Source organism: Vanellus vanellus (genome assembly GCF_965231255.1).
Source record: "Vanellus vanellus genome assembly, chromosome: 10".
In the NCBI taxonomy this organism is placed as follows: domain Eukaryota; kingdom Metazoa; phylum Chordata; class Aves; order Charadriiformes; family Charadriidae; genus Vanellus; species Vanellus vanellus.
Window position 1 is genome coordinate 16,696,890 of NC_138915.1, and position 23,958 is coordinate 16,720,847.

At 38.9% G+C, this 23,958-nt stretch overlaps 1 protein-coding gene across 1 annotated transcript in view; it reads left to right on the plus strand.

The window, feature by feature from the left end:
• The window catches only part of DACH2 (dachshund family transcription factor 2), a gene marked incomplete at its 5' end in the record, with an annotated part of 324,122 nt that overhangs the window by 294,722 nt on the left and 5,442 nt on the right, over positions 1 to 23,958 (plus strand). Inside the window, 4 exons of the mRNA XM_082488049.1 lie at positions 11,221 to 11,366; positions 11,895 to 12,042; positions 15,503 to 15,646; positions 18,713 to 18,778. Coding sequence (XP_082344175.1) covers positions 11,221 to 11,366; positions 11,895 to 12,042; positions 15,503 to 15,646; positions 18,713 to 18,778 — 504 coding nt within the window. The remainder of the gene's footprint in view (positions 1 to 11,220; positions 11,367 to 11,894; positions 12,043 to 15,502; positions 15,647 to 18,712; positions 18,779 to 23,958) is intronic.

Here is a 23,958-nt window from a genome sequence, read left to right on the forward strand (position 1 = left end):
CCTTCTGTTTGCCCTTGGTAGCCGGCGGCAGAGCTCGCTGTGGCACTTCACCGCCTCTCCAGGCATCAGCTGCCAAATCTAGAAACCACGGAAAGTGGCAGCTCCATGAGGTTGGATTTTTCAGCCATCCAACCAAATCCAAGGCTGGTTTGAAATCTATTTGTGAATGCGTGAGAGGTCTGGAGTACTGGGTTTCTGTGTAATTTGTTTGTATTTTGGTTTAGTCTGTATTTTGGTTTTTTTTTGCTGAGAAGCATGTAACTCCAAGAGATTTCTCAAAAAATCTGTTTAGATTTTATTTAGTAATGATGATGCCAGTGGCTTTGTTTGTCTTAAAGTCTACTAGAAATTCTAGTGATTTAGAGGCAAAAGGTTCATGAAGAGTCTCAAAACATTTCTACAGTGATTGGTTTGCAATCCCAAATCAATAAAAGAATGGGATTGTACATAGGCATGGCTGTGAGAAGAAAAAAAAAAGATCTTCATTTGCTCAGTGCTCCAGCTTTTGTGCTTTGGCACCAGCAGACATTAGGCTGTTATTAATGAAATTAGCCTAAGCAACAGGGCTTTACTGTCAAACTTTGCTGTATGCTGCATTCTCTAGCAGAGCATAACTTTATGCATCTTGCTGTTTCGGGTTGATGGTACAGGTGCTTGAAGTCTTGGGCAGAAAGAAGAGTTGATCAGTTGCTAGGAATTGTACTCCTGCACTGTTCTAGTAACCTGTTAGAGGAAAACAGGACCCTGGAATTAGCCTCTTGTGGTTTAGATACTTCATTTAACACTTTTTTTGCAAGTGAGGTTTTGTCTCCAATACATATTGGGAGTCACTGCTGAGGAGCTGGTCACTGAAGAGGTGCTGCGCCTGTAAGGTGGGCGCCTTGGAGTGTGTGGCAGTGCAGCTCCCTGCCTCCCCGGGGGCCGAACCCAGCACTCGGGCTGGTCTGAAGGAAGAATACAGTAGATTGATGTCAGATAGTGGCTGCTTTCTGCAGAAAGTTTTCCTCTTTCTTTCCTTTATCCAGATCTTATAAAAGAGCTCAGGATAAGTGACAGCAGTAGACTTAACAGTTATTAGGTTGCGAAGTAGTGGATGTGGACTACTTGGTGGTTAGCTTACATTTAGACTCTGATCGCAGCTGCCATTTGGGTCAGAAAGAGTTTTTCCCTTTTGATAGATTGGCCGTGTGCTAGGAAAACTTGTCTTTCCCCAGAGCATCATGCAATTATTTGGTGGCAAAGAGTCCTGCTACGTTGCTATGGACATGTGGCTCTCCACACCGAGAGCTGCTGTAACGCTGATATATGTGAGTCTAATCATTCTGTCACTAAGATGTAATATCGGTACACCAGGACAACATTTCTATCAGAGGGCCTATTACTTGCCCTCTTAACCGAAGCAGGGAGGAGGACTGGGACAAGCCAAATTCTGACCGTTTCTTAGCCCAAGAGAGGCTCAGTTGCATGAGGGTTCAGTTCTGTAACCTTTAGTATCTGCAGGAGATACCAGCACTGTCTGACCGGCAGCACTTCGGAGTGCTGCTGCACGCTGCAGGCTGGCTAAGCCCCAGGGTGGGCGATGGGTGGGCGTCTTGTTTTGTGCGGGACCCTGGGTGCTGCGGCAAGAGCTGGGCAGGCAGGCAGGCAGGCAGGCAGGCAGGCAGGCAGGGGGGTGCCGCAGCCCCGTGCCCTCTGCCTGTGCTGCGGGACTGCAGGACGGGCGGCGTGCAGTGGGGAAGGGCTGAGGAGCCGCTGCGAGGTTAAAAGTTTTCTGTGGAAGTCCACAGCAGGGCTGTGTCAGGTATCGTACTGGTTACAGCTACAGCGCAGAACTGCTACTTTCTTGTAGAATTAAAAGAGAAGGTGAATTTAAAAGGGATGAATTTGTCACGCTTCTTGATAATCAGGGTTTATAAAATCAACGTGTAACTGACCTGAATTCAAACGCTGGGATATATAAGCAGAGTACTTCTTTGTTGACACGTGAAGAATTCATAATTCATCCAGAAAGAAACTTTTAAGGTGATCATCTTTCTGGGTATAATTTCCTGTTAAGGCAATCACATTTCCCCTAGTGATCAGTTTTGAAAGTTGTCTTATTTCTACAGTGCGAGAATCCTGCTGGTGAACATCCCCCAATCACACTCACAATTATTTCTGATTAAAAGTGCCCTAGCCTGACAGCACCAGGGAAATTAATAGGAGAAGCTTTCTACAAGTTTTAGAAGATGAGCAAAGACATACTCCCTCTTAAAATTATTTAAGCAGGTGCTGTGGGAAGCCGTTGCTTTTATAAGGCTCTTCAGATGTTTACAGCAAAACATTTTTTCCCAGTGATTGAATTTTTCGAAGTACTAAAATACCACGGAGAAATATGTTTCCCACCAGTTTTATGGCTCCCTGGATGCATTCTATACAAACCCTGTATCTGCCTGGACACAAACACTCTATTGCAAAAAGATATCTTGCCATTTTAACAAGCTATAGTGCTTTGAAGGGATACACTGCATCACCAGTGGGAATGTCAGTACCTTAAGAGTAATACTTCTTTAAGGGTACTATTTTATTAAAGCAGACCTCAGTAATTTGTTCCTGACTGTTATACACCCTTATTTTATTAAAGGTATTTTACATCTGTGGAGGAGATTACTACCACTCCTATTTTCTCCACTGCTTGGCTTTAATGGATGGTGTGGAATATAATATTTATTAAGCTTAAGCAGGGGAGGACATAATAGCAGAATTGTCCTTTATAACCTATTTTACACAGTTGTAAAATAAACCTTAATAAAGCAGGAATAATTATGCAGGAACATCCAGGAAATGGAGTACTCTGCCTGCTTCAAATATCTGGAAGACTTAACTGCTGGTTATACATGTACTTTAAGAAATTGAATTTAACGGTAATATTATTGATATGAGTTTGATACTATTGCAAAACATATTGAGATGAATTCTCTTGTGTGTCATAATTACTATGTTAGCATAAATCATATAATACATAACTATAATCTCTGTGTAGTATTCACTATGTATAATCCTACAGAAGACAAACACATTACAAAAATATTTATCCTTACTACCTTTGAGGTTTAGGGTTCATTTACCTGATTCTGATGGCACCCAGAGCCCTGCAGCTGGCTACTGGCTACCAGGCAGTTCTGCTGGTGATCGCTAAGCTTCGATGTCAGGGAGTAATGACATTCCTTATTGCTCAGTTCTGTGTGCCTTTAGATTTGCTTATGGCCAGAGAGGATTTTTGTTTACTGCCTGGGCCCCAGAAGGCAAGGAGCGACTTGATTCCAGCTTGGGTTTGCCCAAGATTAGGAACACAGACTTTGGGAAAGGGAACGATGCCATTTTGAGCATGGAGTATATGCTTTGCACGCACCTAGCATGTGCACAGTTGACATTTGAATAGCTCCCTGGACCAGGAAGGCAACTTCAAAAAAGCCTTTCCTGGTGGCACATTTGCAGCTTTAGCAGGCAGGTGGATGCAAAATGAGATCACAAGCATATGTGTTATATTGGCGAAAATTTGGCCCCACTGATCACAGCTATCTGGAAGCATTTATATAGTTATGTGAGTTTTGTGAATAGGAAAAATGGAATCTTTCTAATGAGATCTGTTTCAAATTACCGGTTATACTACTAAATACTGCAATAAAGGGAGCAGATGATGAAAATGATTTAAAAGCACATTCTATATTTTTATTACAATGAGTGCGACATTAAAGAGATTCCCTAACTGTGGAGGCACAGAGGTCTTTTTTTGGGTACATGGTTTTGCTTGTCAGTTTTTGAGTACTGCATTTACAGACGTAAGTGGCATCAACAGAGCTTGCCCGTGACAGTGCACCTCACCCTTCAGGCAGACGGGGGCGAGTGGCTTTTGCAGGCAGCTGCCACCTGGTGCTGCCCATTCTGCAAGTTACGCCAGCTGAGCGCTACCTCCTGTCCAGAAGCCATGTTGCTGCAGTTAGCATGGCGCTGGGATTCAGTTATTATCCTCCTCCCTCTCCCGTCCTCTGGGGTCCCCCACGCACGGTTGTTGGATGCACACTGAAGCACAGTTTATTAATCTGAACGTGGTACTCACTCATCGCAGTTGTCTTTGGCCCGGAGCTCGCTTGCATGTGCTGCCTGGGGACATGGCAGAGCAGGCGCGATTCTGCCTGCGAGTGGGTCTCACCGTCTGCGTGGTGGGGACCGATATTCTCCAGCCAGCTCTGGCTGCCTGTGCTGGTAGGCTGACAGTTCAGTTAACAGATATTTCTTCAGCTTGAACACCATCAACCTGTTCCTACTTATCCTCATCACACCCAGCCTTACTGGTTTTTATACTGCTTCTTGGATAGCTTTGTTTTTCTGTTTCTTGTATCATTTCTCCTCTTGGTGGCAGTCACTGGAATCTGTCTCAAAGGAAAAAAGGGAAAGATTTGGTATTAAGGACCTAATGCAGCTTTGCAAGAAACTGATTCCTGATCAGATATTCCAGAAGGACTGGGAAAGCAATTCCTATCTTCCCCCTTGCTTCCTGATTTCTTCCTCCTGTTGTCCGCTTTTTTTTTATTTTTTTCATTTATGAAATGGAAAATGATTTGGACTAAAGTTATTACATTAATTATCCAAACTAACATTTTTTCAGTGTGTGAAAGGACAGGGTAGTATGTAAAATAGATGCACTAAGAACACCTACAGTATGACAACAAGTAGCAGGGTAATTGCTGAAAATGAAGTCTTTTCTGCTATCCCTTCCCTTCAACATCTGTTGTTCCATATGGAGTCATAAATATTTGCAACAAAATAGTTGAAGAAATAATCTCAACATTAATAGGGAAAAGCTGAATTCGCCAAGAAAATTGAAGAATCTTTTTTTTTTTTCTTGGCAAGTTCCTCCTACCCATCCTCAGCTGACAGTTTAAAATCTCAGTAGAAGAATAGTCAGACTACAGTGATGCTTAAAAATCACCATGAAAAAAAACCTTTGTGCATGTTAATAGGAGAGTTAGCAGAGAAAAATTTTATAACCTCTTGATAATGGCCATGAGGAAGATTTTGTTTGTTTTGTTTCATTTTCCTCCTTTCTTCTACACCCCAGTAATTTTATTACTAGCCTTTTATTGAATAGTTCATATTTTCACTTTTCTCTGTTGTCAGTAGAAATAATGCTGCTTGTCGTTGTGAGGAATGACAAGGTACTGCTACTAGCTGAAAGTAACTAGTTGGTTTAAATTGCTGTACGGAAAATGCAGATTGGTAGTACTTAAGCTTCTGTGTAAATTAAAATCAACTTAAGGCACAGAACAACTTTAGATTCTTTGGAATCCAAATTACCAAAACCTGCCTGAGGAGCAGTTCATAGGAGAAAGCAGGTATAATAATAACACACACGAACTATAAATTGTAAGTAATTGTTGTGAATATAAAATAGAGCAATTTGAAGGCTTTTTATATATTTGTTGGTAATTTTAATTGTACTTCTAGTTCACCTTAATTAACAGAATTTAATCAGGTGACATCAGTTGTATTTGTTTTTCTCAATCTGTGCATATTGAACTTTAGACTGAAGTTACTTGCAATGAAACTTTGGTTCTGATGTCTAGCTAGTGAATTACTGCACTTCTCAATTTCATTTTTTATTATTGCAAACCTAGTATCTCATCTAACTCAGGTCCTTTTTTTTAAGGTTTGAATTAATAAATATTTTCGGGTGTTTTTACCGTCAGTACCATGTGAACATCGGAGTATATTGTAAATATGTTGAAGTTATAAATAGGTATAATTTTCTCTGCTATTAATGAGAGTACATTGATGAAAATGTCAAAGCTGTATAATTAGGCACCTCTTGATAAAGAGCGCACAGATAAAGACAATTTGTAAACTGTAATTTCAGCCTTTTCTAGTGAAATTTTTCATTTCCCTACTTTTTGTCTCCTTCTCCTATTCAAACACTGAGTGCCTGCTTCATGACATCCTTCAGGAAAACACACCCTCATCATTCCTGAGAACAGGTCTATGGAAAGGTGGTGAATGCGTGGCTTGCACCGTTGGCTTTCTCTTATTTACTACTCCAAATACTCAATTTTTCTTAAGCTAGCACATTGCTCTAAATGTAACAGACATGGTCTACGTTTCCCCTTCTGTTGAAAACAACGAAAAGGTTTTTATTAAACACTTCTTCAGGACAAAATCAATTGATTTCAGAATGCATAGGTGACAACCAGCTTGGACACGGATACGGTGAAGCAGAGCATAGTTGATGTTACTGTTCTGTGATAGTTTCCAAAAGCATTTAAGGCAGCTTGGAAATGTATATATAATGATTAGATAGTATTTTTAAAGTGAAGTTTCTTTATGGCAAAGCTCAGTAGTGAAAAATGCTTGTGTGCTATCAAGTTGTATCAATCATTTGGAAATAAAATAAAGTCTGATTTAAAGCTAGTGCGCTGGATTAATCAGCTACTCCCCGATTGCATTCATTGACCCTGTTCATTCAGGGACTGTAATTAAGAAAAACAGCAGTGACTTCAAATTTGGCACCTGAGTCACAAGGTTAAAGCAGTAAATTTCTAAGTCTGATTGGTGCCAGGTTAGGAGGAGGTATCTCTTTTCTCACTGATGAACAGGAGTGCTCTGCTCCTGGCAGAGAAGCAATGAGTGTGGGAGAAAAAGGTAGCCAGAGGTCTATGGAGGATTTTCAGGATTACTAAGACACTGAAGACAGACAAGCCTGTCCTTTCAGACTTCCAGATACAAAATATTTGAAATAAACAACGCCTTAGATTACAGGTTTTTCATACTTACCTTACTGTAAAAGGAATAAAAATCAACTAGTTTCTAGTTAGCAACAGAAAAGTTGTCAAGGTTTAAAATTAGAATAAGAAGTCTCACTCTTTTGGAAAACTGCTTTTTACAGTCAAAAATTAGGGTTTGGGCCCTAATTCAATCAATATACCCATGTTTGGACACCGCTGCCTATCACTGTTGTTGTGAAGTACATACATAACTGGGAGTCAATAAAGATATATTGGTTTGGATGATTCTGTAAGATCTTTGGACAAAAAATGCTATTTCAAATAAAAATGTACCATCTTATTTTCAGAGATGAGTAACACGTACAACTCAGCTGGTTTTGCAGATCCTCTGGTTTATTTTATTAAAGGTCAAAAAGGTCAATTAGAGCGTCTAGGCTGTTCTTTTGTAACTATGGACCATTAAATGTAATCCCCATCACTCAAATATGAATCTCAAATAATTATAATTGCAATAAACCATTTTAGTCCTTAGGTTTCTAAATTGTATGCCACAGGCAGGGAAAAGGAGTGACCCACCTGCCATCTGTGTTCAAAACTGTCTTATTAATGCTGGCTGAAGGCTTTCTGAGATCAAATGTCTTGGTTACTGACTAACAGATTAATAACTATAAATTTCATATATATATATAGTCACTCTCTTCTCCATATGCCACATATTTATTTTATGCATAAGTTATATTTTATAAGCTATTTGAGGTGAGGTTTATGTCTAATGCTTATACAGCTCCACACAGATAAAGTTTGGAAGTGTATGTGAAGGAACAACTAGGTGATCTAACTAGTGTTTGGCAATATGTAAATTGTAGCTTTAATATATCTACCTCGTTTTGAGAGGGATGTGACATGTCAAGTGTGTCAAGTATATGAATGATTGATTTAAAAACATACTTTCTGAAAGAATATAAACCAGCTGGCAAATAAAATTGCCTGTTGGTTTGGGCCATGCGCTGTCATGCAGGGAGCAATTCATGTTACTCGTGTTCTCAATGCTGCGTTTAGTCTGTAGGTTGATGCTTCATTTTCCAATCCCCATTTCTGCAACTTAGGCAGAAGACAGAAGATTAAATACTTCAGTATATTGAATTAAGAACAAGAAACTTTCTAGCAGATTTCCATGTGCTTTCCTGGGATAATATTCCATTCATTGTTAGTGTTTGCTGTGTATTTATTTTCTCTGCAACATAATTCTTGCTCTCGTCTATTCATCTGGACCCTAGCTAAAAATTAAACTAAAAAGACTGCACTCTAAATGGATTCCTGAACGCTATTATAAAGCATGGCAGGCTTAACAAACAAGCTCGATAAAAGTTCCCACTTTGCTTCAATAAATAGAAAGGTTGTTTGTGTCCTTGGTTAGACTGTAGTTGTCCTAGCTTTATTTCTTGCTTATTCTGTTGTACTGTAAGTATGAGTGCAGCTTTTAGCATTTATATTTTTAGTGTTCTTTAAAATCAAAATGCTTAAATCAACATCTTTTTTCTATTTGAGATGCATTTGATACAATCCACAAAAAATGCTTCCAACGTGCCATTTTTAATTGCTTTACCAATTATGATTTCTCCAGTATAGCTAATAAATTTCTGCCTAACTGTGCGCTTATTCAGAATATGGGCAAGATGTAGACACCATTCAGATGTGAAGACCTATTACAAGATTGAAATAGATTTCTAATGCATTTATCATTCATCTTTGCAGAGTGTGATTTCAGTCAGAAAAAAAAAAAGATGAATGGTTTGGCAGCTTCCACCCATATACGCTAAAACATAATATGCTGCTTCTAGTTTTCAGCTATTACAGACTTTAACATGCAATGTGACCTTGGTCTGCAAAGCATGTTTGGTTAGCACAAAAACTTAATCATAAGAAGTCATAAGTAGAATCCTTCTTCTTTACTGCCCTTTTTCTGGGACTTGGAAATTTATTGCTTCTGGGACAGGTAGGATATGAACAATGGGCCAAATAGAGTCCAGGGTTATCTCATCTGTGTGAAAACTGCTGCTGAAAATCGATGTGACCTCTGCTACACTGTCATCCCAATTCCCACCCTCTGTGTCCTATTTGTCTTTTGGTAGAAGCTTAGATCTGTATGCTGTCTCTATGTGTCTCTCTTGGGCCAGATTATCAAAATGAATCATTGCCTGCATACCTCTTATATTTCTATTTATTTTCCTGGTGTTGACTAGGTCTGATGAAATATGATTCTTTTTGCATTTGATCCTCACTGCAGCAAGCAGCACCTAATTTAGCTGTGTCTATCTCTTTAAAGAAGAGTAATACTATTTTGAAACTTCAATCTGCTGTACAGTAACGTTACAAACCACAGACCGTGCAACCTGTCTTCACAGTCAATAGTAATTTTCCTTTCAGCCAATTTAATGTTATTACTTTCATCCCCAAATAGTAGAGATTTCTAGAGATTTTAAAGCAGCTATAGTTTTGTTATGCATACTTCATGTATTACTTCCTTTATCAAATGCCACTTCTGTCTAGTCTTTTGTTACTCCATGACTTAGATATTATTTCTGTGTAGCATCACACACAACCATTAATCAGTTTATTTTAAAACTCTGCCACTGATACTCAAGATATTTAAATATGAGAAATGGTGTATCCAAATCAGCACAAACCCCATGGTCTCTGTATGTTACCAGAGTTGTGTTGGTTTTTTTTTTTTTAGTGAATCATCATTTAAATTATATGAACAGAGCTCTAAAATGATAGCTATGAAGGGTTACTGGCTTTTGTTGTTATTACTCCTGAAGAATCGCTATGAACATGTGCCATTTAATGAACTTACACAGTGGAAACAAAACACTCCCTAAACTAAGATTTCAAAGAATACTTGAAAACTGCTAATGCTTGTGGTTCGTTGTCATTAGGTGTGTTTTAGAAACACAGCAAAAAGTGTTTGCTGCTCAATAGATACTCCTGGAGTTTGTTAAACTAGATCATAGTACTGCTGTAGAGACACCATGGTTTAATTCTTTGTTGTCAGAGTCTTTCTGAGTTTGGTTTGTTTGTTTTTTTTTTCGGGGGGGGGGGGATTTTCTTTTTTTTTTTTTATTTTTTTTTAATAAGAGGTGGGAGAAGGAGGCCTTTTGAATATGGCATGGTCTAATTGTAAATCATGGCTTTAATATGACCAAGACACTTGACAAATGAAACTATCAGGACTGGCTGTGCAGTTGCCCTTAGAAAACATATGCATCATGAACTTATGGTCAATACGTTAGTTGAAAGCTTTACTAAAAAGCAATTGCTGAGAAGATATTCATGATTTCTGCAAGTGATGGAACATAATATATATAGACTGGATTTCCCTGGAATATTACACAGAAATATTTTTTTAACATTTCAGAGTAGAAGTGTACAGAGATTGGCTTTAAGACTGCTAGCAGATTTTAATTTTGTGGTTTTCAGCAATTAACTTGATGTTTAAAATGAATATGTGGGGAAGAAGTACTCAGGGATGTGACAGAGATACGTTTACTATTCTAAAATATGTTTAAAATATCCTATTAAAAATGTGAGTTCATTGGTGATAGTACTGATTCATCACAATTTAAAGGATTTTTGAAAAATAATTACTAATGTTGTTGTTTCTGTGCGGATACACATGTCTGTACACAGCTTGTTCTATAACGTGATCTATTTGAAACAGCGAGTGAAGGGGAAGCTGTCAGGTCCCAATTCTACAATTTGCAAGCGATGCATCAATCTAGTTCTGTGCAGTAAATCGCAGGAGCGAGTGCCGTGCCAGAGTGCCCTCTGCTCGCCGGCCGCTCCTGTGACCCCCACCACCACCCAGCTCTCCTTATACCTCCGATAGAGATAACTCAGCAAGGCATTTTTGGCCGCTGCCTGTGACTAGAAAGGCTGACAGTAGCAAGGTACTTGTTAAGAAAACCTGTGCTGACACTTCACTGACAACGTGGAGTTGGTGCTAGCTAAGCAGGAGGGATGACTCAGTGGAGATTATTTACTGCTGAGTATGAGAAGGACAACGTTAAAGGAGTAAAGAGATGTGATACGTTTCTGGATTAGAATTTTGTCAAGGTTATAGCAACAAAAAATGCACATCACAGAATGGCAAACATGATAGAATGAAGAAAGGTCATTCAGGTTTAATGAAGCACATAATACTGTAGTATAATTCTGTAGAATTTGATATGTAATAGTCTTTATTACAGCTATGTTACAGTCTTCATGTATTTATTATTGTTCGGTACTATTTTGCAAACTTACTTTAGCAACAATCGCAGCTGTCCAGACTGAAACAATGTTTATTTTTCTACTGCACTTGTATTTTGACTTCCAGGTAAATAGAATGCTAGTTTCTAGAAATCATAGTTACCTATATCTCCAATGCTTTCTGATGTTGCTTTTAAAACTGTCTTTACAGAAGAGGTCCAAATTGCCATTCCAATAATGAAACCAACCTTAGATAAAGTCCAACTGGCTGGACAGGCCTTGCCTCCTGGATTTCCGGCGCCGTTTCTTTTTGCTGATGGTCTTTCATCAGTAGAAACACTATTAACCAACATTCAGGTAAATTATTCTCTCTAGGGTCACGCTATGTCATGACAGATAAAATGCGTTTCTTTTTCAAGTTCTTTAAAAAGTTTCAGAAACTATTTTGTATCTGCAGTTCTAATTTCTTTTCTTTAAATGCTTAGGTTTCCGCTATCTGGCATTATCGATCATGAAGGGGTTTCATACATTGTTTGTTTGAGTTAACAGTTGGCAATAACGGTCATATTAAAATTCACCAATCTCATTATTCCTCCTTTGCTTCTCCCTGCACTTGACCAAGGTCAGCAATGATACGGCACTCCGTTTCTAATAAACCACATCAATAGGATGAATTAGCAAAAGCTATACTGAATGATTCTGTGCCACAAAATTGCTCGTGTATAACATTTAGCTACTTCAAATGCCCAGTTGCGTTCCAGGTCTATAGGTTCCTGCTTTTAATTTTTCTGTTTTCCTAGAGGGTGTAAAAGAAACAAATGGATGCATTTTGTCACTGCTTAAACAAAATGGTATTTTCAGTACTTACATTTGTGTGTGTTTTAGGGCCTACTGAAAGTGGCTGTGGACAATGCGAGAGTCCAGGAAAAGCAGATACAGCAGGAAAAGAAGGAGTTAAAGATGGAGCTTTGTAGGGAGAGAGAACTGAGAGAGAGCTTGGAAAGGCAACTCACAGCTGAGCTGCAAAGCAGAGGTGAGTGAATGAAAAATGGAGTTTAGATATCTATTAAATGTATAACCCTTTGGCATTTCCAGCTGGAGCTATTGAGGACTCGGAGTTAACTGACATTCATACTTCAGTGTAATGCAGCAGTGGACTAGCACTGGTAATGAAAGATTTAAATTTAATAAAAACAGAATGAAGCACACTTTTCTGTAAGCAGACGGAACAGTGACTGAAGAATTATTTCCTGCAGGGCAACTGGCGGCAGAGAGGTTTGGTTGGTTCTGTGGAGGAAAGCTGATTCGGTTTCATAGCTTTCACATGTATTATTACCACTCCGCCTGCGTATTCCCAGCCCGATTTCTTCATTTGACAGCTTTAATTTCTTTTGTTTTCTGCTATTATCCTCCAAGCATTGAGGATCAGTCTTGCTGTGAGAAGATAACATGTCTGTAATTTGGGTATTTAGGTGATTTTTTTTCATTACCTTACTACTTATCTAGCCCACATTTCTGTGGTTTAGGTGCTAGTCAGCTAGTTTTTCTCGTAGATAACTTCAGCGCAACAAAATAGACAGAACTACGAGAACTAGTCTACCCAAGTGTGAGATCTGAAGCAAATAACCCTCGATAATTTTTTTTCCATCAGGAGAGTGAGATACAATAGCAGTCCCCATATGGGGCCTTCTAAGACAAAACCATGACTGTTTAGAAGCTTCAGATAATAATAGGCAATTAAATTGGTAAATCTGAATTTTTCGCTGTGATATTGCAAAGAAGGCAGTATTCTTTTTAAAATTCAAATCTGCACCTAACAGAGAGGAGTAGTACTTTATGTGCCAAAAGCTACTTCCGGATTACATCCATGAAATCGGAAAGATAAAACTATATAAGACCAAAACTGTAGGTGCCTACTGCTATCTTCCTGTGCATTTTGAATTGAAATTAGGCGTGTAGAACAGAGCTGTGTGCAGCACCAGGTCTCTGTAAGAGGCCAGCCCAGCCCAGACCACCACAACAACAAAGAAGGGCACTTCTAAGTCAAGTTATGAAGGGTCAGTAAATACTATTGAAATTGTTAAATTGCAGTGAGCGTTCAGAAATGTTGCATCACCCCAGTCTAAGTGTTGATGAGACTGCTGTATTTCTATAAAACAAAATTTATCTCCCTGTAGGAAGACAGCACACTGCACCTCCTCAGTCACATTTAAGTCTACAAAAACCTTAAGCCATTCGCAGACTTTGTTGGGTTCTGGCTCAGAAGAGAATATCACCAATAATCAATATCCTCAGTCAATATCAATTGTTTGTCTTTCAGGTCATCACCATGTGCCCATCTTTATTATTATAGAAAGCCAGAGATAGACTTCTTCACGTGGGTTGCTTAATTTTCCAAAGTTATGTTCTACAGATCACATTTTGACATCTTAAATTATTAAGTCTCTCAGAGATTTCCCATGTAATGGTATCCTTTTTTTCCCCCCTGTCTGGAGCATTCACAAATCCAGAAAGATCTGGAAAAGTCAGTAAGAGTTCAGATAAACAAGCAGTCACAAAAAATTATGTAAATACTGTGGATTTTCCCGGATTTTTTCCAAATTTTTTAGTAAACTAACAGTATTTTGTTGTTAGAAATTCACGGGTATCTAATACACAGGAGAAGCAAGTCAAATAAAAGGGATTGCAAAATACTGCTTGTATAAATTCGACTTTCATTTTAACAATACTTGTGATCTATATGTGCCGGAGTGTACAAAATAGCAAACAATTCTAAAATAGATGGTAATTTTAAAAGGGCATTTATGTTTAAGCTCATGTTCCTTTTAGTCTGATAGTTTTACCTACATTTTCTAGTGTTGTCGCTTCTCCATTTATTTGATTCAGTGACGAATCCATGGGATTAAGTAGTGCTCTGTGGAATTTGCTTGGCAGAGGTAGACATTTTAGATGTAGTTCTGGCCCAAGTAATGGTAACCTGGTGGAAAATAAAGTTAAATATGGGATTAAGATTGAGGGTTTGAAAAGAAAAGTCTTAAAAGGTGCATTTTATTGCTTGAATTTATATAGGTGATCATAGCCAATGTCAGTAGTTCACAATGAAGACATAGATCATCTGGCTGCAATTAATACTGCACAGTTCTCTAGTTATAGTTTTAATTTTATTTATAGTTGGGTTTAAGACTGAGCTTAGTCAGGAATACTTCTGTTTTCTGCCATATCTTACATGGTTATACCAATGGCCTGTGGATGATCCTTGTCAAGGCATTCTTTCTGCTTTCCATCTGTGAAGGAGAGAAGAGATGACTGTAAAGTGCATTGAGGTCTAATGCAAAGCTGTACAGGAGCACTCTTACCTATTTTAAGTCCAAACAGCCAGCAACTGTACAGCGTTTTATGGAGTGCTTCAATTAGAAGGAGAAATTGCTAATGAAGAGAATATACTTCATTTACTTACCAGTGTTACGAGCTTGTTTTCAACATGCTTTCTACCTGGGAAGTTCCCTTTTAATTTCTCTCTGAGATTCTCAACATACACGCAATGCTTTTTTGTTTCTCTCCTTTCTTTGGCTTTCCCTCTTTTTTTCTCCCACTAGTGATGACATGCCAAAGTACTCATGTTACTCAGCACATACCCCTTCTCTATGCATTTGACCTTTCGTCCGAGTATGAACCCACTTGACCCAGCTTCTCAATGGCCTTACACCTGGCTTCCATTTTGGGCAGTGGTTCTTGTTATTTCAATTACTCTGCTTCAAAATTCACCCAACTGCTGCTCCAGTTTTACCAAAAAATTACTCCGTGGAGTTTCACTCCGTACACCATTGCTACTGACACGTCAGGTTCTCCAACACTGCACACAAACAGTTCATCTGCAGAAATAAATTTCATTTCCTTTTAATGTTAGAAAACATAACTAAAAATGAATCTCTGACACATTCAGAAGACTTCCTCCATCGATTAGGAGTGGCCAGGGTAGACCAGTGTGTTCGGATGATCTTTCGAGATAAAGCTGGTGGAGGAGGCATTAGGGAAAAGGTTAGAACGAAGGGTGAGAGATTTATTTAATTTTGAGGATGTACATTGCTGCTGTTGCTAGAAATTAGTTTAAGCCAATTTTCAGCTCAACCAAATTCTGCAGAACTGTAGCTGGAATTTAGTCCACATTGGTGAAGTCTGTGTAACGTGAACCACCAGCCTGGCTCTGGGACTCTGAACATCCTGGTGAGGAGACTTAAATCCATGGGGCTGTTCCAGAGCAAGAATAAGATTTAAAAGTTCTTTAACAAAATCTAAAGCCCTTTCAGATTATTCATTGTTTCACTACAGGATTTGGCTTGGGTGGGTTTTTTTGTTTGTTTTTATATCAGATTCATGCCAGATTTTTTTTTTCTCGAGCTAGAACTGGGCCCTTGAACATAAACTCATTTACTGTTGCCATTATTTATTAACTTTGCTTTAACAGCTGTTCTCACAATATATTTACATTTCAGCAACAATTCAGAAACGCTTGAAGAAAGAAAAGAAGGCAAAGAGAAAATTGCAGGAAGCTTTGGAATTTGAGTCAAAGAGAAGAGAACAAGTGGAACAGGCGCTTAAACAGGCTACATCAGGTGACGGTCTCAGGATGTTAAATGGTAATGTCTTAGTTGGCCTTTCACAGTTAGCTTAAAATGACATTTAATTGAGTGAAAGAAAGTAAGATGATGCACAAAGCAAATTCCAGACTAAAAAACAACAATCCTTTCCTGAAATAATTAAAAATCTATTTCAGGCCATGTGCTCTGGGTCATGAATTAAAAAAATAAATAAGTCTGCAACTAGAGAAACAGACAGAGCAGTTTAGACAGACATGACAAGAAATGCTGAATATATTACCAGAGAAATCTGTTACAGTGCCAGCTAAGACAATGTGAAATTTGGTTCCTATAAGGTTCTCTGAACTCTTCTCTCCCAGCAGATTCATTTTTAGAACTGCTGAGCTTCATTTTAAAAGCTGTTGGGCTGAAGTTTGCTCAGCCTCAGGACCTATTAGGTTTGTTAAATATGTATCAGCTTTCAGAGGTGACTAGGTTTTGAATACTTCCCAAATATTCTTGTGAGACAAAAGCAAATCAGTTAATCTCCTAAACAGGGTGATTATGTTCTGGGTAGTGGGAGGATTTGCCTCTCCTGCTTAATATGGTTCTGGCCAAAGTTTAGAGCTTTGGGTTGAATCTGTCAGACTGAACCTAGCTGAGTTTTAATTAATTTCAGGTTTTGTAGCTACAGTTTAGTCTGTGCGTCGCTACACCGAAGTGTCTGCAGAGGCTCATGAATCAGAGTTACATTCAGTCTCTGCTGCATTTGTATCTCCTGTAGTCTTTACGTTAACTTTGTGCTGCCTACCTTGGGCACTGCTTGCAACTGAGCCATAATAACATAAGCAGACTGCAAAAGCTGCCTGAACTGCTGAGTAAAAATAATGAGTTTAGCTTGTCTTGATTTCTCAGTTGTGAGGGCTACCCAAACTGTTTTTTAAAGTTAGGGGAAGCCTGTCTACATGAACTGCCGTTGCAACACTCTGCAATGGACTGCGAGTTGTGATTTATCTAGAGCACCTACGAGATATAAACTCCTTAAGTATGAGAGCAACATCTTTCAGAGGCATTCTCATCTGCTGGGTTTTATAGTCCAGCATATCACTGTAACCAGGAACTGGCTGGCTTTTCTAATGTACTGACAGTGAACGGTGGTGATTCAGTCATGGATATACAGCTTGCAGTTGCACCGTGATAAGGGACAATGACCCAAGGGAGAGTGGGTGGACAGAGCCAGCAGAAGCCTTTTCCGCTGCCTCCACTGGGTCAGAAAAACGCCCAGATCAGATCCCACAAACATAGCCAGCACCTTGAGATGAATGTCAGGAAAAAACTAACATCCTGATGTTCTGTAAGGTCATTCACCCAGATTCTTCTGTTGCTGGTAAGCACCTGCCGCTCGCACGACAGTTAGGAGTACTCAGCAGTTCTGGAAGCCACAAATTAAAGGGTACCAACATACCAGCAATGTGATTAACAGATCTTTACATCTGCTATTGTGGGTCTGGCTGCTAACGTTTTGATTTGCAGGCACACTCAGGTAGTCATATATACGTTAGTGCCTGCAAGAAGCTGATATTTACATGCTAATCTGATTGCACATGCAAATCAGGTAGCTCATTAGCATCTTAATCCACAATTTAATTGCAGGTACAATTTTATGACAACAAAATGTGAAGGGCTATTCTGAATATTTTTCATTTAACTCTGACGGTCTGTCTCATTTAACAGATGCTGATATTAGTTACAGATGACTTTGTCATTTTACGTATATACAACATGTACTTTAAAAGCTTTGAAAAGAAAGAACCTTTTTAGATTAATAGATCGGTGCCCTGAACTTTCCTTCAAAACAGGAATCTGAATAAGGGAAGCCCTATGTAATAGCAGTCACTTGTAATTTCATAAGAAAAAATGTTATACATTAAAATATTATTTATTTGCTCATATGTATTTATAGGGCTATATACACAAACATCCCATATAGTTCATTTACACATGTATTACTAAGATATTACTCATATTACTCTTCTGTGTATGGACTGTACTTTAATGGGTTGCCCTGCTTTGCCAAAGAGTTTGGTCAGGCTGTGGGGTGGCCAGCAAAATGTCATCTTTGCCATAGATACTGACGCTCCAACTACTAAAGTGATCTGAGAAAGCGCCAGTACAGTTGTTCTCTATTTGACAAAGTCCAGAAGAGGCTTCTACACAGAAAAACTTCCAAACTCTATACGCAGCTCCCTTTCAGGTGTGGGTTTTTTCCTGCTGTAATTTTTAAGTGCTGCATTATAAGCGAAGCAGATGTTTCTCCAGGATTTGAGGTGCCATGGATTCAAATCACATACCCTTCATGCTAATCCTTGTTGGCACAAGGTGGATAATGGCATCTGTTATCATAACACCCTGGGGTGTTCGAGCCCCGCCCCCACCCTGAAGGACTGTGCATACAGAGGTATTATCAGTATGAAATTAAGTAGTTCAAAAGTGCATATCGTTATGAGACTTTTTCTCAACTTGGGAAAAAGCACGGTCCATTTTGGAAAGCTCTTCTCAGAAATCTGGAAATGTTTCACATATTTTCACATATGTAATTTTGTTTTGGGCGATAACACATGCTTACAACACCCTGAGCTGAGTCTTTTAAATTCAGTTTTCACAGTCTTTATCTATAGTGTGCACTTATACAAACTGATACGCGCACACACACACACAAACATGTTGACAGGCATTGGCTATATTCTTTAATTCTGTACTTTGCAGGTCTATGGCTAGGAGAGTCAATGTAGTTTAATATTATCACAGTTTAATTTCAACTTTTATTTTTTGTGTGTCAGATGCCCTCAATCTCCAAGAGAATTTTACAGACATATTAATATCATGTGTTGGTTATTATCTGATCGTCAGACAAATGTGAAGCACATTAAAAATAATTCGCTGTGAGATCAGTACTGTTTGCACATTTTGGAAATTATTTCCTACTGAAAATCCTATGGACACCAAATGTTTTATGCAAGACCGTGTAACTTGGAGATCACCCTAGTTTGCTGTAAATATTTTTCTAAAGATGCATGACGAAAGGACAAAGGGCAATGCATTAATCTTCAGTGTCACATCTTTCAGATGCTGGAATCCCAGATATGGAAATAGAACACAACGGAACCCAACACGACAGTGCAGCAATGCAAGGTGCAGTATGTACCGCATCCCATCAGAGACATGTTTATCATGAGCCATATCAAAACTTAAATGAAATGCAGAATAGTTTTTGTCTCCGTTTTCCTGCTTTAATATAAATGTAAATTACACAACTTCATTTTGGTTTCCTGTTCAATATAGAAAACCTTCGTAAGATCAGTACTTTACAGGACCAGAAATTAAATTTGTTTAAATAGAGGTGCGAGAAACTCATATTTAGCTCTGAGATATATGCGCTTATTTCAAAAGTGATTTTACAAATGATTTATCCTTTTAAAACATTTTACCTCCGATCCTTACTTGCCTATCAAGATCATTAGGTGTTTGCAAAAAATGCATAAACTGTAGGTAGAAGAGGAAAGTCATGTTCGTGTTATGAGAAATTATATATTTTCCTCACTGTTCAGTGACTGTTTGTAAATACAGAACATCCATGTATTGTCTGAGTGCTTCCCAAAGAATAATAAATGCATTCTGGCTGTAGGCCTGTGAGGTAAGAAAATTGTGTAATCATCATTTGGGGGAGCTGAGATGCAGAGACCGTAAGGGTTGTTTCCATTACCATTGGAAGCCTGTTTGAGACACGCAGAAAATCCATGGTCACCTGTGATAAAATTTGGTCCAAGCAATTTGAACACAGAAATTCTCTGACTTCGGAGAAAGTCTAATTTTATAGTGTTGGTTTTCTATAAAGCCAACCTTTTTCTCCCTTCAATCCTGTTCCGTATTCATCACGCACTGTTCAGTTCTGCGCTGGCTACTGTAGCAGCCTGGAGACAGCTGCCTGTTTCAATATAACTGTGTCTTCTTAGACCGCTTCCACCCTTTCTACTGAATCATGTAATGGTAACGTGCAAAAAATAACGTGAGTTGAAGTAACTAAAGACAGTCCCCTTCTGTGTAGACAGAAGAAGGACTGCAGTACAGTTATAGATACAAACATAGCTTCTAGCATTTCTCAACTGTTAAAGGCTTGACTTTGCATACCTCTGGTATGCATCTGTCGTCCATCTGTCATCTATACAGGAAAGCTTTCAAATATTTTTACTGCTGTCTCTTCTTGTGATGTTAGGTTCATATGCTATGTGTTATAGAGAAGGAGAATCACAGCTTTATTGTAATGCATATACATATAACATATGTGTGTGTATATATGTACACATATGATTAGAGTTGTGCTCTAAATATTGCAATTGGAAAATCATTACTGCCAGAAGTAGTCAAAATACTGGATACACACTTGGAATGCATGTATTTAAATTTGACAAGCAAAATATTCCTGAGGTTTCTGATCTATTTATGATACCTGCTGAGATGAATGCTCGATGCTCTTCCAAAGAGAGAGAGTCAAAGGTGCATCTGACAGAACCTAGTAAAAAAAAGGAAGTTAATTTCAATTCCCAGTTGAAGAAAAAAAACTTACAGTTGGCTGAAGTTATCTTCCCACTGAAAATTATTATAAATAACCGTGGGGAAAGTGATGCATAGCCACTTCCAAAAACCATTTACTTACTAGAAGGAATTAAGAGAGCATTCTTACCCTTCCTGTAGTCTATTGATATACAAGAAAACCTTGTGATTTTATGATTTTTATTTCAGGTTGGTTTTGGTATTTTTTTTAAATCTGATCCCAACTACATCGTTTTTTTAGTTTTAACAGGCTTTGGATCTTGAAGTTTTTGTTCAGGTTAAGAGCCTGAACAAAGGGAGAACTGGATATCTGCTACATTCAGTATCTCTGAGCTCAATGCCCTGCTGCAAAAGCAGAACATGACTTGTGCAGTAGGAGTTGTAAACCTGTCCTATACTCCTCAATGGCAAAGCACCTCCTGTCTTCACCGCAGTAATGAATGACAGCGTGTGCAGACTTCTGTGACAGTTTCGGTGCGGTAATCCTGTTCAAATGTAAAGGTGTGATGAGTTTAGCTAGTTTTTCAGTAAGCGTTCCCAGCTGATAAAAAGGTTTCTGAAGAGCTCTGTAGAGCTTGTTTAGATTTCAAAGTGTTTCTGTCCTGTAGCACCACCTCTTTCATTTGTATTTATGCTGATACTGTAATATCTTTTTATTCTCTTTTCCTTTGATTACAGTTTTTGTGCTTGACAGCTACTATTGCACTGCTGTCTTTAACAATTTGAGCACACTCTCTCATTGCCCCCTTCATTTGCTGCCTTTGTTTTTTGGGCCCTGGGAGGAGGAAGGGTCAAAACACATAGCCCTAATACAAAGCTGTTTCCAAGCTTCCAAAATCTCTCTCTATTGCACAGAAAAAAGCATTAGCATCAATGCAGACCTTTCTTTTGCTGTTGTCAATAGCTCTGCTGGACAGAAATCTATCATTCACACAGTGCCTCTCCTTTGAAATTCAATTAGTTTCACTGCCAGTATCTCCTTAAGACGGTTTAAAGGAAAATCACAAAAATATTGCACAGCCACCTTTCACAGTGATTAAGTCCTATCATATTTTATGCTCATTTCTTAAAATGATTTTATGAACACAAGCTGTTCATATACTGGGATTCTGATCTGCATTATAAATCTTTTCCATTTAGTTGACTCATTTTCTCTATGCTTTGTATATTAATTGAACGGAAGTTTTGTGCAGATGAGACTGAAAACTTTTTTGAACTTTACAGTCTAATACCTCCATCCTCCGAATACCTGATCTTCTAGTCCAGCATAGCTTGATCTGAGAGAAGCTTTTTAGCTGACAAAATAGAAAAGTAATAATTGCTGGAGTCATGAAGCCCCCTGCATAGTTGATGCACGCACGCAGATACCCTTCTGGTCTTGCTTCCGTAACTCACTTGTGGGCCAGCAAGATAGTGCATCAACCGTTTTATCAACCAGTCTCCGTTTCACATAAAATAAACATACTGGGTGTCATTAAGTGCACCTTCAGATCAATGATTTTTGCAAATGACATTCAAGTACCATTCGAGTAGTGCATTTTTGCTGATAAAAGCAAATTAAATTAGCACAACTACAAGTGTGCTGATAAAAACTGAAACCGAACAGCAGCACCATTAGCTAACAAAGTAATATTTTCTCTTTACTGCTTTCTGCCATTTAGTTATTATCCTATTGGAAATCTAATTATAATCCTTTTACTCCCTAGTCAAACTTCACAGTTTTTGCAAGCTTAGCACTGACAAGTGATTTCATTACATTTGATTGCCCGCGCCCAGATTGACTTAACTTCACTCCGAGACCTAAAAGCCCTCTCAGTTTCTCAGATTCCCTGTTTGCACATTACAGCAACAGCTCCTTTAATTAATTAGCATGAACAGCAGTAACATGAACTGCTGAACAGAAAATAACATCATTTTATGATCGCAGGGAGACTTCTCCTTTTGCATGTTTATACCTTAGTTAACTTTTGTATTACTGTATTTCATTGTTAGGGGATATTGGAACAATCAGCAAAGCAATGTTATCTTAAAATTTTAAAAAAGAGATGTTACTGTAATACTTGACAATAACAATTTACAAAAAATAAAAGACTAAATTTCAAGAAGGAGGCAGCAGCATAAGCAGACTTCCCTGATGTGCGAATATGGTTCAGAGGAACTGTGGTCCGCTGTACCTGCAACAGGAGGGTGACCCAGGGCTGCTGCTGCTGCTTTTGTTTGTGAAATAATCTGGCAGAAATTTAGCACAGAAACTCTCAGTAACCATGAATAACTTTTTATTTTTATCTGTTTGCCAAAGATGAAATATTGTCGAAGTTTGGAACGTATTTTGGTTTTTATTATTTAGAAAACTGGGCTACAGTTTTTTCAATGTTCTGATAAAACCAATCAGTTTTCAAAGCCAGCCTATGGTAAAAAGGGCGCAAAGGGGACAGAAGAGAGAGGGGTAATGTTTTTAAGAGGTTTAACAACGTTGTTATTGTATCAAATTATACCTCCAAATGCCACTATTATCTGCTGAAACCAACCACCCTATGGAATTTCAGAGTAGTCTGCACGTCAGCATCGTAGAAATGACAGTGCTATTGTGTTGGTTTGCTTTCACTGAAAAAAGTGTTCAAGCACTTACAGTTTTACATAAGAAAAGACCAGAACCCTGCATTTAGAAACTCTTGAGATTAAACTCAAAGAGGCCTGGTATCTTCCTTGTGAGCGAGTTCTTTGCTATCTTCTTCAGTCGAATCTTAGGGCTTTTCTTCCTCCTGTCCGAGCTGTGCTCTGTCCCTAGTGCGTGTCATGCTCTGGATGCTCTGAATTGTTAAACCTCTGGCAGTTACCTTGCGCTGTGTCATATGGCAGTGTTTCTAGAAAAACTCTTTCTAAGTTTGTGTGCAATTACCAGGCTGTCGTATCTGTGCGCACGCTGGCCACGTGCTGCTGAAAGCCATCTCATTAGCTGCTAACCAAGAAAAGGGCTCTCTTTAGTAACTAGCCATGAGATTACTGTGCTGACTCACTCCATGGCTTGCCTGCCGGTGAGACAAATGCAGGGCTTTAAAAAACAACAGTATTGCTGATCTTAGCTGCAGTGTTATTTCTACTTCTGATACGCAGTGTTTTTCTGAATATCTCTCTCTCTCTAAGCACGTGCACACACACATATGAGGGAGGAAGCTGAGATTTTGTGATTTACTGGAAACAGAAGGCGAGGAAAGGTTTCCCCAGGAGACTGTTGAGTGTGAAGGTCCATACCTTTCAATTCTTACAAAGGGCTAAAACATTTATTCAATAATTCAGTGTCAGTAGGCTTGAATATTTCCTAAGCAGGAACCACTATGTTACCTCCCTGTCGACTCAAACTGACAGCAGCAATCCTGCATCTGCATAGTTTGTATTCAGTGAACATATTCTTGTCCTTGTCTGTTGTTACTCATTAGAAGTCTTATTTTCTGTACAAGTTCTTAGGTCTGTTAACATGGATGTGGAAATATTCGACAGTCGACTCAGTGGTCCTAAGCACAAAATCAGTGGGGATGAAACCCCAGATGCAGCACCTCCGTGAGCGTGCAGCGCTGAAGGGGCAGGTGCCACAGTCCTGCCTGCTGCGGGAACGAGGACCCACAGGGAGGAGAGGTCTGGTACCGCTCCCCGGAGGGAGGCTCATCAGCGCAGCCAGCATCAGAGACTGCACATCTGCAGGGGTGGAAAAGAGGCGATATGAAAGAGCGAGAGATTAAAAGCAAGCAAGCCAAACTTCATTA